At 38.0% G+C, this 15,909-nt stretch overlaps 2 protein-coding genes across 2 annotated transcripts in view; one reads left to right on the top strand and one right to left on the bottom strand.

Moving 5' to 3' along the window:
• The window catches only part of DHX29 (DExH-box helicase 29), a 47,079-nt gene extending 35,646 nt beyond the window's left edge, over positions 1-11,433 (bottom strand). Inside the window, exons 1-5 of the mRNA XM_059916380.1 lie at positions 10,924-11,433; positions 3,470-3,543; positions 2,147-2,260; positions 1,104-1,233; positions 214-359 (exon numbers count right to left, since the gene is read on the bottom strand). Coding sequence (XP_059772363.1) covers positions 214-359; positions 1,104-1,233; positions 2,147-2,260; positions 3,470-3,543; positions 10,924-11,104 — 645 coding nt within the window. The 5' untranslated portion in view covers positions 11,105-11,433. The remainder of the gene's footprint in view (positions 1-213; positions 360-1,103; positions 1,234-2,146; positions 2,261-3,469; positions 3,544-10,923) is intronic.
• Positions 11,306-15,909, top strand: part of MTREX (Mtr4 exosome RNA helicase) — a 133,724-nt gene continuing 129,120 nt past the window's right edge. The window contains exon 1 of the mRNA XM_059916381.1: positions 11,306-11,680. Within this exon, the coding sequence (XP_059772364.1) occupies positions 11,547-11,680 (134 nt within the window). The 5' untranslated portion in view covers positions 11,306-11,546. The remainder of the gene's footprint in view (positions 11,681-15,909) is intronic.

The raw sequence follows: 15,909 nt of genomic DNA on the forward strand, positions 1-15,909 counted from the left end.
AGAAATTCTTGGTTTAAGTCACTACATTTTCGGGTAGCTTGTTATGTAGCAATAGATAACTGAAACCGACAGTGATAGAAGAGTTTGGCAAACCCATTAGACATTTTCAATAAGTAAAAACATTATTGTAACCTAATATTTATACCCTTATGAACTATTATGTGTGCTTCATTCTGATTTTATACAACTTTAAATGTTTAATTCTTAAATTACCTTTATCTTAGGATCTTCTTCCTGTTTTTTGGTTTTAGATTGCAGTGGAGGTGAAATAGTGGCTTGTATTTGAGGAGACTGGAATTTTGGCCTACTTAGAGGTTGTTGCTCTTCAAATTCCTGACTGAATCCTTCAGGAAGTGCATCTTAAGAGAAATTGGGATGAAAATAAACATGTACATGATACATAAAACACACAAATATTTATTAAACACTCACATTAACCCTGTCTAGACAAAGAGCACCTAATTTTATTCTACTGCTCATCTCCTAGGAATAGAAATCCTATGATGAACCTCGTTTTATTATCAAATCAGTGGGAACACTCTCTAGATGATAACCAGCCCACCTCTATTTGACCATTTATTTCACCCCCAATATGCTAGACTTCTAAATTTCCATAAGAAAATCTTAACCCTCCCCTCTCTTTGGTTGCCTGTCACAACATGTGACAGTATCCTTAATCAGTCATAGAAGCAATATGCATTCCAGGTTCTTGCCAAAGATTACAACCTTGACCCTTTGCTTAATTAAATATTATTTATCCAAAGCCAGACAGCCCTAATTTCTAAACCAAAACGAGGATACACAGCCTGACAGGTTACAGACAGGCAAACTCTGAGAATCTGCTGTATTATGTACATTGTAAAATGGCTGTCAACAACTGAAAGCAGCACACAAAAAAATAATTTCTTCTTGCACAGACTACAACCTTTAAGAAGAATATACTAAAAAGACTAGAAAAGTGTAAGAACATTCTAAAAATAAATAATTATAACAGTGAAAAAAATTTTAAGTACAAGTCAAAAGCTTGATACCAATATCATAAACATTGAAATTATTTCAAAAGGCTTTATAAACTGAAAGACATTTATGACAATACTGCTTACCATCTGAAAGGTTTAAACAGAGCCAATCCAAGGCAGAATGAAGATCACCTCCGTGTAAGAGTGTGTTGGTCATGGCATCTTCAATGTCCTTAGTCTTAAATGAAAATGCTTGCAAAGCCATGTATAAATCCTATGAAAGGGAAATGTAAAAAAGTCATTCTGTCAATTTTCTCTTTTTTCATTACTAAGTCTATTCTCCCATTCATTTTAAACTAGAAACTCTGACACAAATTATAACTTCAAAAATATCTTTTTTTCTTTTCTTTTTTTCCAGTTAGAAGAGTTAAATGTGCTCACTGTATTGAGAATCTGAGAACTATAGATAAATAAAAAAGGACCAGGAGAAACTGCTCATATTCTATCTAAAGATACTGTTTGCAGTGTAGTATGCTTCCTTTCAGTCATTTTTTCTATGATTTTGTAAAAACTTTACTTAACATTATAACATAAGCATCTTCCCAAATTATTAGAAACTGTTCATCAATTTTAATAGTTACAGAATATTCCACTGGGTAGACATATCATAATCTATTTTCCTATTGGTGACCACTTAAGATGTTTTCTTTTTTTTTTTATTATTATCAGCAGTGCTTCAATGAACATGTTCATACATAAAGCTTTTTATTGTACTTTCTAAAGCATGATCTTTACAGCTGGGCAGGACTGGGTTCAAATCCAGACTCTGCTTACTTTGCTACTTAGTAATTAAAAACCTCAGGCTATAAATTATGTAATCCTTCCAAGCCTCATTTCCTTCATTTGAAAAATGGGGCAAAATACCTTCCAGGATTGTGTGTCAGAGAAAATGTAAGCAAAGTGCCCACCACAAGTCCAACATAATTTTGGGAATGTAATTTAGTTTTCATATCACTATTTTAATGCATGTACTTGTTTTTGGCACAGTTCCTTCCTTATTCTTGCAGATGGAACTAATCTACATGAAATTTCAATGGAAGTTGAAACGTCATTTTATCTCACATGTGGAGCGGACTTAAAAATGCTCCACTAAAAGTAAGTAACTTAAAAAAAAGTTTGCAAAATACCTGTAATTTTTTGGCAGTAAGTCTTCCAGAAATCACTCCCTTGTCATTATTTTGCTTTTTATGCTCATTTATCACTCCAATAATTTTTTGCTCTAGTTTGTTATTAATTACCACCTGTTGAGACCAAAAAGGTCATATCAATTAGAAGATGAATTATTAAATAACATTTAATAATTAAATAATTAGAAACAAATCACACAGTTTTCTATATCCCTTCCAACCAAGCCCAGAATTTCAGCTGAAATCAGATACAATGATTATCATATATTGGAATACCATTCACTGGACCACATTCCTACCATATATTTAAGAAAAAATGGGATACGGAAAAAGCAACAACATGTGGCAAGGCAAAAATCCTTTTATAAAGCCTCTTGAAGCCGTATGTCTCAAGACTCTGTCCTTGGACCACCCTTAGATTGCCACCACAAAGACAGATTCCTAAGCCCTATCCTAAACATACTGAATCAGAATCCTTGGGGATGGAACCCAGAAATTTGCCTTAATGTAAACCAGCCCAAGCACATTGCCTGAAAGAATGGATGCTACACTAAAAAGAGGGCAAATCAAGTAAAAGTAAAAACTTACATAAATTGTAATAATTAGGTTACACAAATTATTTTGGCTTCCAGAGTTTGTTTTCTATTTTTTCCTTTTGGCCATTTTACCTTCTGCTGTTTCCATATGTTTAACCTAAGATTATACAGCCAACTACCTTCAAAAATACCTTCTTTTGATCACATCTTTACTGAATGCTCACTACGAGCAATGCACAAAAACATACTTCAGGAATTCAGTCTAGCACAGGAAACATATATAAAAAGATAAACTGTAACCCAGCATGTCATTATTTAAAAAGATGGAAGAAGTGCTGATGGAACCACCAGGAAAATAACCTGGTGAGTTATGATGGACTTCACAGAGGTTATAAATGGAGAAAGGGAAATAGAGCATTCTAGGTTGAGAGCCCACGGACAAAAGCCTGGAATCGTTAAAATCATATGGGATTTGGGGGAACAATGACATATGAACTAAAATTTTAAGTGGAGAAGAGTAATGGAGAGGAGGCTGGAAAAGAATACTAAGTCAGACCTGAAAGGGTGTGTATGATATACTTAGAAGTTTGGACCTTATCCAGCTCTTCCTTAATTTCTTACAGGCTCTCAACAGATGTGTATGGTTCACTTTTATTTAGTATAGATGAGGAATTATTGTACTACTTACAAAAATTTTAAACACCCCATCATTTGCTTACATTTAAGAGTTTATCTTTTTTTTTTTAAGGTAACATTTCTTGAAATGACTCAAAACCTTGATACTCACTTTCAAAATAGATTTATCCAGATTTGCAGGACCACCAGAATCATTTGCAGAATTAAAACTATAAATTTTCGGACCTGTATATAACAGACAATAAAGAGTCAAGGTAATTTAATGATTAATATCCATGACACTATTTTAATTTTCCTCTAAAGATCGCTAAACATTAAATATTTGATTTCAGCTCTTTCTTTTCCACTTTACCAAATAACTCAATCTGGAAGTCAGCAATACTTCTGCTAAATTTGCAAAAACATTCTACCGCTTAGCACTCTCTAGGTTAACTAGTTTCTCATAGAGTGCAAATGCTTGGCACTTAGCTGAAGTAAGACCTCTCAGAGGATATCTGATTCCTGGCAGAGAAGATGGGTAATTTTGAAGAGAAAGCACTCCTCCTAAGGCAAAAAGGAGGTGGGAGTTCCTATCATTCTCTCCTACTGAGTATAAGGTTGCTATATTAGTTTCCAAGGCTGCTGTACAAACTTGGTGGCTGAATATACAGAAACACTCTCAATTCTGAAGGCTAGAAGTCCAAAATCAAGGTGTCAGTAGGACCATACTCCCTCTGAAGTCTCTAGATAAGACTCTTTTCTTGCCTCTTCTGGCTTCTGGTGACCCCAGGCACTGCTTGGCTTGTCTGCCTCCTTAAAATGGGTCTTCACATGGCCTTATTCCCTCTGTCTCTCTGTGTGCAAATCTCCGTCTCCTTTCTCTGGACGCTAGTCATTGGATTTAGGGCTCTCCTTAAATCCATGATGATTTCATCTCAAGATCCTTAACTAATTACACCTGCAAAGATCTTTTTTCCAAATAAGATCACATTCTGAGGTTCCACGTGGACATGAAATTTTGGGGGACACTACTCAACCCACTACAGTTGCCAAGTCTGTTCCAGTCAATAGAAATGCTATATATTAACAGTTTTCTAACAATGAATAACCGGGAAGGAATACATTTCATTTTCAAACTTTGGTCTCATGATCTCCTTACTCTCTTAAAAATTATTGAAGATCCCAAATACTTTTTGTTTATGTAGGTTATAATATTGATATTTATCATACTATAAATTAAAAGGGAAATTTTATTTATTTTTAAAGACTTATTTATTATTTATTTTTGGCTGCATCGGGTCTTAGTTGCCCCATGTGGGAGCTTCGTTGAGGCACACTGGCTCTTCGTTGTGGTGCGCAGGCTTCTCTCTAGTTGTGGCGTGCGGATTTACTCTTCTTTAGATGAGGCGCGTGGGCTCCAGTTGAGGCATGCGAGCTCAGTTGTTGTGGCACGCAGGCTTAGCTGCCCCGCGGCATGTGGGATCTTGGTTCCCTGACCAGGGATTGAACACACGTCCCCTGCATTGCAAGGTGGATTCTTTATCACTGGACCACCAGGGAAATCCCAAAAGGGAAATTTTAAAAAATATTTATTAATTCATTAAAAATAAACCTACTACATGTTAATATAGTACTTTTATGAAAAATAACTATATTTTCCAAACCAAAAAAATTTTCTACTTTTGCAAATCTCTTAATATCTGGCTTCTGCATTCAGTCTTCTGTAATGTCACACATCATGTAGTCACTGTACACTAGAGAGAAAATGAGCATGAAAATGGCAAATAACATTTTAGAATTATTATGAATATAGTTTGATCTCATTAAGCCTCTGCTAGAAAGGTCTCAAAAATTCCCCAGGATCCCCTAAGCACACTTTGAGAACCACTGCTATATAAAAATAATCCTAGAATCGTACAAAACCTTGTTACTCTGCTTTTATAAACCTTAAAATAGGATTTTTTTCACTTTGAGAAACCTAAACATTAAAGAGTTGCTTATTATAAAGTCCAGGATTTTAGTCTCTGTTGACTTACATTGGGTTGTTCATTTTAAGATGCTAGTTAATATAATGAGGCATTTAAAAAGGAAAACCAAAGTTTTTGAAAATAACTATTTACATTTGAGCAGCCTGAACTAGGAACATTGGTGGGTCCCTGAATTACTTCTGTGCTATCGTTAAGAAGGTACCCAAAGCTACCTAGAATACGTTAAAAGATAATAACAATTCTGGTATAGTATGGTTTTCCTCATCTTTTAGTCTCAGACTTTACCTTAATCCTGGTAACCTTGCTCATAAACTCATGTCAATGGTTATAAAGGAGAGTATATATCAGTAGTCTTTAACCATTTCTGGGGGGGTCTTATCAGTTGTAGTAAATTCATTCACAAATTTAGCACACTAATCAGTTTTAGAGGTCCCTAAACCCATGGAGGGGCCCCAGTTATAACCCTTTCTGAAAAGGTACAGATGGATGAATGTTTCATTACCAAGACAATACTGAGAAACAGTTCAGGTTCCTGTGTTACTGACAGAAGTAAGATTGTAAATTCCATTAATAAGTGTTTTTTGGTTTTGTTTTTTGTTTTGGCCACGCCACACAGATTACGATATCTTGGTTCCCCAACCAGGAGTTGAACCTGAGCCCCAGCAGTGAAACCTCCGAGTCCTAACCACTGGACCACCAGGGAATTCCCGATTGGTTTTGTTTTTTAAATTAGTGAATTAAAGATTGCAGTCAGCTCTCATTTTTCTCCTCCAACCATTCCACCTAAAACGTCCAACCATATCACTTCCTTGAGGTCAGCTTATACTGCAAACTTCCAGAGGGCAAATAAAAGATCTAAGTCCCCAGACTATCAGGAGGGGAATGAACACCCATACTGCTATGCATTCGCTGGGTGTCAATCAGGGTCTCTAAAAACGGTATGTTTTCATTTTATTCAATACTCTGAGGAACTGAAGCAATAATGAGATCTTGCCAGGGATATTACCAATTAAATCAAGTAAACCAGTAAGGCCCTTTCATTTTCAAATTCTTCCTAAAACATGTTCATGTAAGATTTTTAGTCAGCATGAATGAAAACTCCAAAATCTGAAATGCATTTTAAAACAATGATAGAAATCCTTCTAAACTGTATTTACACTTCCTGCCATAATACATACAATAAGCAAAATTCAAAGCTTTTCGTGATGCATTACTTATTATGAGTATCTATGACTTTGCTCAGAGGCTTGCAGAGGCTACCCAATTCCCTGAGACTGCTCTAATTTTCTATTTAGTGATTCTTTGGTCTTCTCTCCTGTCAGCTGCCACCTTTCAGAATGTCAACCTAATAACTCCCCACCCCCAAATTCTAATCTGTTACCTAGGAAAAAGTGATGGCACCAGAAGAAAATAGATACTGAAACTTGTAAATGAGTAACCCTATTTTCAAATACAATTCTAAGTCAATAGGCCATGGAATAAAAATGGTCCCCATTCTTCTGCCAAGTAATGTGCATAAGATTTATGGCAGCTACCTTTCTTGCTGCTTAGAGACCCTTCTCCACAAGTTTTGGTTTTGTTTTAGATGAAGGGAGTTATTGGAAATCTGACTGGAAATAAGGAAGTTAGTGTGCAGAATGTATCCCTAAGGCAAAAGCACTAAGGGTTTCAAATTTATAATGACTGTTCATGGAACAAAGGAACATACGTAACTGGCTCTCAAAAATATTTATTACATTAAAGTTGAAGCACAGAAAAACTAAGTGATTTCCTCAAGATGACTTAGCAAGAAAAAAGAAGCATCAGCCAGAATCAATTTCTTGTTGCCCAATACTCTTTCTTATAGAATATATTCTTTTTATACGGTATTGCATTTTACATCCTACAGTGATTGTGACGACCCACTATCACTGAAACATTCACTTTGAGGTGCTGGTGCTGGTGATAGGTGCACTGAGGCACTGTGGCTCCCTTCTGCCCAACAGTACACATCTGCAAGGGGAACCAAACCAGCCAAGAGATCCAGTCAGAAATAAATAAGACCCAAACTTGTCCTCATGGAGCTCATATTCTGGTGGAGTAATTAAGCAACTAATTACCCAAATAGGCTATGAAGGGGAAGTACAGCGTATCTGGAGAATAAATTAGAGTTAGCTGATATAGTCTAAGCAGTCAGGGTCTGTGAGGAAGTCCATCCATACTGCCAAAACTACCTGACTAAGCTAAGGTCTCTTCCCCGTTTAATACAAACACCAGTCCCCCCTCTCTCACTCCACCCATACAGACTTTCTTCTTGTCTTCCTGCATCATGCCAAGCTTGTTCCCACCTTAGGGCCTTTGCCCTTGTTGCCTAAGCCTCAAACATTCTGTCTCCAGATCTAATAACTGGTTGCTTCAAATCATCTCAGCAGGTTTCCTCAGAAAAGCCATCTCTGTTCTAAACCAAAACAGACCCCACCACCCAATTTATTCTTTACCAAGTCACTGTTTTCTGACGTTCATGGCACTTTTTCTATTTTATTTTGGTGACCCTAAAAATTATTTATAACGGTTTTTATGAATTTATTCATGACATCAGTCCCCTAGTCTTATTTCTCTCAAGATTTTAAGTCTCAACTAGGTTTAAGAATTTTCACAAACACAAGCCTTATGGTTGTAAGCACCCTCCACCAGCCCCCAATAAGCCCCTTGAAAGCAGTGATCTCAGTCTGTTTTGTTCTTGTGGTATCCTCAGTGCCTAAAATCTTGCCTGGCACATAGTAGCTCTTCAAACATTATTTGATAAACAAAAGAAATGATAAAATAGAAGTGGAAGAATACCCAGGATTGTACCAAGAACCATTTCGTGGCACCAGTCATTTTCTATTTCTAGATGACAGTCCAATTTTGAGAAAGTATGCTATGTACAATCCTTCAAATTGTTTGAAAAGCCAGAGAGAGAGATGGAAGCAGAGTAAAGCAATTACATTTACATTAGGAACAACAAAGAGTTCAGAGATAATTTTTTCTGTGTACTTTTCCACTTTTTTCTTCCAAGTAGGCCTATTATATGTAATATAAAAATATCCAGACAGAAAAAAAGAAAACAAACAAAATCATGTGGCAATCTTGCTGCAACAGTTTATTTATACTGCTATGTATATTGATTTATGGTTATAAAATATTCTCTACAAATTTGGTAGATAACCTCTCATTTTCTCTCTTTTGATTTCTTGGTCTTAGTAATTCCTCTGAAATTTTCCTTGTCACTTACCCAAGAAATTTTTTGGATGACTATATTCAGAGCATTTGACTAGATACTGAGTGATGTTAATACATAACCATAAAACTGTTCCTACCTCCTACAATTTTATAGGATAGATAAAATGTATAATTGCTCACATAGGCAAGATCTAAACATCAAAAAGAATGATTCAGACAACAATGATATACATGAGCTGTGGAGACAGAAGAATTCAAAAAGTAGTTGATATCTGCGGTGGGTTATTACAGGATTCTCGTAGATAGCTTTAGGGATAGATAGCATTCCAATGAGAGAAAACGGCAAGAATAAACATGAGGAGGCAGAAAGCCAACAGCTGCATTTGGAGCAGTGAAAATATACCAGATTTGCTAGAGCTGAATATAGGAACTAGGAAAAAGGCTAGAAAGGGGGTCTTAGACGAGCTGAACGGTTTGTATTTTATCACAGAGTCAGTGAAGACGCTGTAGAAAAAACTGGTAAGTGACGTGATCAAAGCACTGGTTCTGAAAGATCAATCTGATGCTTTATGCAGGACAGACTGGAGGAGGAAAAAAGAGTACAGCTAGGGAAACCCATTAGAAGGCTGTGTTGGTACTCCAGAAATTCATGAGTGCCTAAACTGAGGTGTGAACAGTATAAATCAAAAGTGAAAAGGGCATACATAGAAGAGAAATAAGCAAAGACTGCACGGAGCTTGACAACAGATTGGATGTGAAGAAGAAAGGAAGACATAAAAAATAAATATTGACATTGGATACAGGAATATGGAAAAATAGAAACAAAGAAGTCACAGGAGAAGCTAGTTTGGGGGAGAGAAGTATAGTTCAGTATTAGCCATGTTATTAAATTTGATGTGCTTTCAAAACAGGGCCAAAAGTCCAAGTAAATGTAGAAATGGCTGACTTGAGCTTGGAATAGACCAGGATTGGACGTGTTGACTGAGGAGTCATCTACAAAAGAAAAGACAGAAGTAATGGAAGTAGATGAACTCTCCTGAAAGGGCTGTAGAGAGAGAATCATACTGTCACAGACTGACACCTTCGGTAACGGTCATATTTTGGGGTTGGGAGAATGGGAAGCCAAAGAATACAACAAAGGACTATTAGAAAGTTCAAAGAATTCAGAGGAATATCAAGAAAAGACAGAGAGTTAGAAAGAGGCTGATTCACAGAGTAAAAGTGCTACAGAATACTTAAGGAGAAATTCTATGTACTTGTAATTGCAGGCATAATAGCTTTGTAGTTAAAGGGTTACAATATATTGTAGGGCAATGAATTATTATTCACCTTCTAAGTGAAAGTTTGTTACCTGCCTACTTCTTCAGTCTCATCTCTTTTCCTCCTTAGGCAGTGCTTACATTCTGAGTATCTTAAAGGCCCATGCTCTTTCCTGACTCAAGATCTTTGCACAACAGAGTTCCTTACCTCAGCCAGGAATACTATTTCCCCCATTCTGTACAGCGTTAACACCTATTCATCCTCCCGATACTGTCACTTTCTCAAAGAGACTGTCCATTACTCCTCCTTTTCCCCAGTAAAAATCAGATTACGCCGTTAAATTCTCTTCCTTAGCTTTTCTTTGTGGCACTTATCAATCATAAAGCAACGTTTGTGTGACTACTTCATGGCTGTGTGCGCCATTAGATTGGCAAGCTCCAGGAGAGACGATTTGTCTATTTTGCTCATCCCATCCCTAACTTCGTGCCAAATACACAGTAGGTTTTCAACAAATATTTGCTAAACTTACATTTCAGTAAGAACTACAAGCAAACAAGCTAAGCAGAACAAAACACCGTATAACTGTCCAAATCAGCTGTAATAGTGGCCTGCTGATCTGCAGCCAGAACCGGCAATCTCCAGATTGAGTTATCAAACCAGACTGCACAGTAAGCAAAAATGCATTGCTGCGGTAAAGATCGCTGATAATTTTTGCAATAGGTTACCCATATTCGGTGTGTAAGTGCTGAAATTCTTAAGTACTGATTTTTTCCATAACACGTGGAAACGCTACATCGTGGCTGAAAATGGTTTGAGAAGCAAGTAGAAAATGGGTCTGGCTCTAGGGCGTTAATAATTCCACACACTACTCTCTGCATTCGCCTCGCTAGTTTAGATGACGGCTCAGGACGGATCCCCACTGAAACGGGAGCTAATGCAAATTTCTTTTGTTCTCAGGAGATGGAAGCGGAGGTTAGGTGGGGGACGCTACCGTCGGAACTCTGGAGGCCCAAGCAGCTCACACTGATCTAAAAACAAGGCTACCCGATGGGGAGCCAGCAGCTCCGGGTGTGAAAGATAGAAATTTTAAGACCGAGGGTCCGCCCAGGTGCGAAGGCTTCTCCCCCGGGACTGGCAGTAGCGGTTCAGGAGGAGGCCGGGGCCCGACCGCTCGTACCTTGCTTGACTCGGGGATCCCTGGTGCTAGTAGCGGCGGATGGGGGCGGCCTGACCACGGGCTTCTTGTTTTGGGCCTCCCCGGCAGCTCCGGCCTCGGCGGATTTGGCTCTGGAAGCTGATACAGCGGCCCGGACCGCCGCGGCCCCCGGCGCCTTGTGTTTCTTGTTCTTGCCGCCCATGTTGCAGCTGCGGCAGAAGATTCCTCCCGGTCCAGGTCCCGGAACCACTCCCGCACCGCCTCCAGAAGCTCTTCACATTCCCCGAGTCCCACGCCGCCACCTTCCGTCCTCCATCCGGGCTTCTAGGCCCTGCTACAACCGCTGCTTCGCAATTGGCCCGACTCACCAAGGTCCCGCCTCCTCTCCGCCCACCTAGGCGTTTGCTGCGTGCCGGGAACCCTCGCCTCGCTCCCTCTTTAGCCAAGGAGCTGCCTATCCGCCGGTGGTTAAGAAAGGAAAGGTCGGAGGAGAAAAAGGAGGCAGGGAAAAAGTCTCCGGGGCTGCGTGACTCGACTAATTTTGTCTCCCACGGGGCCCTGTTGAGGCTTTGCTTGGCGTCACTGTTGGTGCGGTCGCGGAGCATCGTGGGTAGGAGGGAGATTCGGTCTCTCAGCTCCGAAAGATGGCGGACGCTTTCGGGGATGAGCTCTTCAGCGTGTTTGAGGACGACTCGACCACTGCGCCCGGAGCCAAAAAAGACAAGGAAAAGGAGAAGGGGAAATGGAAGGGGCCGCCAGGGTCTGCGGAAAAGGCCGGGTAAGGAAGATGTCCGAGATGTCTTTTTTTCTTTCTCTCTCCTCAGTGCTGAGGGAAGAAAATCCCACTCTCTTCTGAAGACCACGAGAAGTAGGATGTACGTTAGTGGCGTTGGGAAGTGAAGGGGGTTGAGAAGGATGTTGAGGAGGGAGGAAGAACGTTGGTTTGGGGAAGCTGGGTCTTGGCGTTCTCCGGTGGCCGCAGGCAGCGTGTACTTTTGCCGCTGCAATTTCCCTGACGCGTGCGTAAGGCCTGACTACAACCCCTGCCTGCGCCCTGGGGTCGTGAGGGCAGGTCAGCTGTCTCTTGAGTTTCTGTACCCCCAGCTCCAGCACAATACTGGGCACAATACAGGAAACGAATCACCAGTTGAGTAAAGGGTTAAGAAGCTTAGAAAATGTGACTTGGATTGACTTGGAGGGGAAAGGGCAAATAGCAGGAGAAGGGAGAGAGATTCAGTCTCCAAGCTTCAGTTTTCTTGCCCATAATGAGGTGATAGCGCCAACCGCTAGTGTTTTTGTGAGGAGTAAACGAGATAGTATGTGTAAGCGCCTAACAGTGTTTAGCACATAATAGATTCTCAAATGCTGGCTTTCTTTGATTTTATTAAGAAAAATTTTAAAAATTACTGGTCCCTGAAACTTAAAGTAAGATGATTCATTAGTTTACTCTTGACCTTGGGGGAGGATACCCAATGGATGCTTGAGTTAAATTAGACATGATTTTGCTCTCAAGGAACTTTTATTTGGGGTAAGGAGGTGGTACAGATACATATTTTAAAGAGTTAGTAGGAGATTGAAATACAATAAGCTGTATATACAGTTAAGTGCTATAAAAGTTCAGGAAAGAGAGCTATTTGTGATGTCTAGAGAGCCTTACATGCAAGAAGCTATTGTGTTGAGATGATTCCTTATTGACGCTGAGAATTTTTTTGATTTGTTTTGTTTTGTAGCACAAATTGGGCTAGGCGGAGTGTTTGCTTAGGGACTACAAGAGATAAGCCTGAGAATATAAATTGGTTTTAGATTATGAAGGGCCTTGAATAGCAAGCATATGAGTTTTGATTTCATTTTAAAAACCCAGGTGAACATGTGTTTTTTTCCTAACTTGATGACTGGATAGGTAGAGTGATAGTTTAGAAAAATTAATTTGGTATCAGTAGTCAGTGTATGGAAAGAGGAAAGACACTGATAGTAAAAAGTAAATTAAAAAGTATTTCAGTTATCTAATTATGAGATTATAAAAACCTCAACTCAGGAGGTCACAGAAGGAAGGAAAAGGAAAGATAAAATGTTGTGAAGGAAAAAATTGACAGGCCTTATTTAAGGAAGACAATGGAAAAGGTCAAAAGAGACGTTTTGAACTTGGATATCAGGAAGAAGAAAAATAGGGAAATTTATAGGAGATTTTGATTTAGAAATTAATCTGGCTAGAGACAAAGTGAAGTGATAGTATATCCATATTGAAGTGTCCATTGGGCAATTTTAATCTGGGTTTGGAGAAATACCAGAACTGTAGGTATATATTTGGATGCTATTTCAATTGGTACTGCTTGAAGTGGAGATTCCTGTGGGAAAGTATAGTTTTCCCACATATAACATAGAGATTAGAGGGATATTAGAACAATCAGGAGTTTGAAATGTCACATAAGAGTGAAACAAAGGAGAAAAATAGTCTTCCTCTCTCATTGAGTTAGAGGGTGTAGTAGTCTTGGAGAACTTTTCAGGGAAAATGAGAAAGGAGGACAGGTTCTTTTTATTTTTTTCCAAACAGGAATAATTAATAATTTCTGTAGTTTGAATGGGCAACTATGATGTTATGAAGATGATACATGTATAATTTCCTACTGCGGTAAATATTTTGTTTCAAAATTATTCAGGTAAAATTCACTTTGCAGTGTATTAGGGGTAAGCTGTTTCTGCAACCTTCCAAAGTGAACATTTGTAGGATATAAAAACAATTTATATTTTAATTTTACTAGGAAATATGTGAACATTAGAGAAAGGAAATACATAAGAAAATATAGACCATGATTAACTTACGGAACTTTGTTTACTACCAACACTTCTAACTAGACCTAGACGTCTAGGTATTTTTAGGGAAAAATCCAATTTGCCTTATTGTAACTATCATACTGTCATAATTATTTGTATCTAGTCAATATGTATAGCATGATTTCCATCTGATTTGTATAACACAGAAGGGCAAATCCTGGAACTTTAGAGGATCTTGTCTTTTGTATTGATATTTAATACTCTAGACTAAGTGGGTGCTTTTTTAAAAAACTTTATGAGAATTGTCTGGAGAGAGAGAATAATATGAAAAACTCCATGTACGCATAACTCAGCTTCAGTATTATCAAGTCATGGTCAATTTATTCCCACATCCTTTTTTTGTAAATCAAATGCTACTAATCATGTTATTTCCCCCTAAATATTTCAGTATGCATCTCTTGTTGATTATGACTTTTTTTTCCAACATAACTGTCATGCCATTGTTATACCTAACAAAATGTACAATAATTCCTTGATATCATTGAATAGTCAGTCCACAGTAAGATTCCCCAGTTGTCGCAAAGGTATTTTTTTGTAGTTGGTTTATTTGAATCAGGTTCCAGACAAAGCCCTTATACTGTTTTGGTTGTTATATCCCTGAAGTCTTTCATTTTACAACAGTCCCTTTTTTCCTTACGCTATTGATTTCTTTTGGAGGGGTGGATGAGAGGAGAAACCAGCTCATTTGTCCTGTATAGTTTTCCACATCCTGAATTTGCTTTCTTATGCTGTCATTTTACTAGCTTTTTTATCTTCAAGTATTTACTGTAAACTGTCCTTATATCCAGAGCGGAACTATGCAATCTATAGTAGTCCCCCACCCTTATCTGAGAGGGATAGGTTCCAAGAGCCCCCCAGTGGTTGCCCGAAACCTTGGATAGTACCAAACCCTGTATGTAGTATGATTTTTCCTATACATACATACCTACGAAAGCATAATTTATAAATTAGGCACAGTAAGAGATTAACAGTTACTAAAAATAAAATGAAATAATTATATCAATATATAAGTTGAGAACTTTCACCTTTTCATTTAAAGTAAGCACTTGACGGCTTCTCTTTGGCATTGCCAGCATCACTACTCTTGTGCTTCGGGGCCATTATTAAGTAAAATAATGGTTACTTAAACACAAGCACTGCCATAGTACAACAGTGATCTGAAAACTTAGACAGCCACTAAGTGACTTAATAGGCTGGATACTGTTGGCAAAGGGATGATTCATGTCCCAGGCGGGATGGAGCAGGAATGTGCAAGATTTCATCATGCTACTCAAAAAGGCATCCAGTTTAAAACTTATGAATTATTTACCTCTGGAATTTTCCATTTAATATTTTTGGACCTCAGTTGACCTTGGGTGACTGAACTCTTGGAAAGGGAAAACACAGATAAGGGGGGGACTCCTGTAACAGCTGCTACCTACCTGTAGCTATTGAGCACTTAAATGTAGCTAATCAGAATTGACATGTTCTGTGAATGTAAGATATACACTGTATCTTGAAGACTTGTTATAAAAAATGTCAAATACAGCATTTTTATCTTTATATACTGAAATAATATTTTGTATATTTTGGGTTAAATGAAATATATTAAAATTGGTTTCTTTTTTAAACTATTTTAACATGGTTACTAGAAATTTAAAGTTATATGGGTACTTGCATGTATATATCTTGGACAGCTGCTGATGTCGAGACTTGATTAGATTCAGATTCAATTGTTTAGATAAGAATACGGTTGAATAGAGAGTTGAATATAGTATTAAAGAATAATGGAGCTCTTCTGAAGGAAAGTATTCTACAATGAATTTAGGTTTTAAGCTTCTCAAAGGTATAGGAATGATGTTTCTTTGTCTTATAGTTGTCACCAACTCCTAGTAGGTTTAATTACAATGCTTTGGTTGATGCTTACTAATTCAGACAGAATAATAAAATGTTAGAACTAGAGGGATCATAATTATCATTCATATGTCTTCTTTTACTGAGGGCCAAGGATATTGATCGCTTGTCCAAAGGAGATTCATGTAAGTAATATGGGACAGCTGTGAATGCCTATTCCACTAAATGGGGCGTGAGAGGAATTACATATTTCAGGTTTTGCCAAGCATCAAGGAATAAACTTCATTATGGAAAGGTTATTCAAGCATATAGATCAATACTACTGTTTGTTGAGTCTTTTTT

The sequence above is a fragment of the Balaenoptera ricei genome, chromosome 3 (genome assembly GCF_028023285.1).
Source record: "Balaenoptera ricei isolate mBalRic1 chromosome 3, mBalRic1.hap2, whole genome shotgun sequence".
In the NCBI taxonomy this organism is placed as follows: domain Eukaryota; kingdom Metazoa; phylum Chordata; class Mammalia; order Artiodactyla; family Balaenopteridae; genus Balaenoptera; species Balaenoptera ricei.